This window comes from Chinchilla lanigera, unplaced genomic scaffold, assembly GCF_000276665.1.
Source record: "Chinchilla lanigera isolate Chin_1 unplaced genomic scaffold, ChiLan1.0 scaffold00029, whole genome shotgun sequence".
In the NCBI taxonomy this organism is placed as follows: Eukaryota; Metazoa; Chordata; class Mammalia; order Rodentia; family Chinchillidae; genus Chinchilla; species Chinchilla lanigera.
This window is the reverse complement of record NW_004955430.1, coordinates 2675477-2676644: the sequence shown is the minus strand read 5'-3', so window position 1 is coordinate 2676644 and position 1168 is coordinate 2675477. Positions and strand designations below refer to the sequence as shown.

The 1168-nt window shown below is 37.3% G+C and overlaps 1 protein-coding gene across 1 annotated transcript in view; it reads right to left on the bottom strand.

Moving 5' to 3' along the window:
• Gnl3 (guanine nucleotide binding protein-like 3 (nucleolar)) overlaps positions 1–1168 on the bottom strand; it is a gene marked incomplete at its 5' end in the record, with an annotated part of 2637 nt that extends 1469 nt beyond the window's left edge. The window contains 3 exon segments of the mRNA XM_013515591.1: positions 1–78; positions 610–697; positions 1138–1168. Of these exon segments, the coding sequence (XP_013371045.1) occupies positions 1–78; positions 610–623 (92 nt within the window).

Below are 1168 nucleotides of genomic sequence, written 5' to 3'. Positions count from 1 at the left end.
GAGTTAAGTGGTGACACAATGAAACTTGGACTATCTATGATCGTGATCTGTTTGTCCAAGGGAACAGCCTGCATATTCCTAAAATAAAAGAGATGCAATTATTTGGGCACTGGTTTATCTGCAAGACAAGATGTAGAATGTGAAGCTCAGGGTTGGATTGAACAAACTCAACACAGCGAGTCAGATCCAATTCATCATCATTTGCTTCATGGGTATCTAAAACTGTAACAGGATATCCACCCCTTTAGAAGAAAAGCTACATGTTATAGCTTCTTCATCTACCTAACAAATGGCTATTTCCTCTACCATAATAATATCTTACCTGAAAAGCTTCTGTTCACTTCTCAAAGCTAAGGCCAAGTTTAAGAAAAACATTTTGTCAGAGGTAGTTTTCCTTTTTTCTCAGTCTAATTTGTCTTTTAAACTAAACTGTGGATAACTATCCCACTCCAATTTTCCTCCAAGCCTACTCTACCACTGTGGGCTTGAGAACCCTTTTCCTTCCACTGGCAGCTTAAAGAAAGAATAAAACATTAGCTTAGGATAATGAAAATAAAATATTTACTGATCTATAATAAAATACTTCAACTATACCATAGTCTGGTTTACCTTGTAAGCCCCATGGATATACCAACATTGCATACTCGTTCTTGTTTTAAGCTATTAATGATGCTGCTTTTCCCCACATTTGGGAAACCTACAAAAACAAAAAGGGAGAAATTCACAGATATGGTATGTAACGTGCTGGCAATCATAAAATTTCACTGCCCTATTTTATGTCTGCCTGATGTTTCATAAAGTATCAGAGTTGAATCTTAAGTGTCTAAACTTGAACACTAAGTCACAGTTAAGCCTCATTTCATACATGTTGGGCAAGTGCTCTACCACTGAGCCACACCCCCCAGCTACCAAGGGCTATTAGAATTCAACTTCCTGTAGTGCCCAGTCTTTTTAAGGAACTGAATCTGGCAGCAATTAAAAGTTTTTAAATTGTATCGGTGTCTGATGTGGCGAAGGAGACAAGAGCAAAGCTCTGAACAAGCCTTCTGTTTCATGATAATCTTGTTCTTAGGCAAAAATTCTGGGTTAAGTATCTTGACACTTAAAAGAAGTAGAATTTGATAAACTGAAACTCACCAATTACTCCAACCTGGATAGGTTTGCTGTA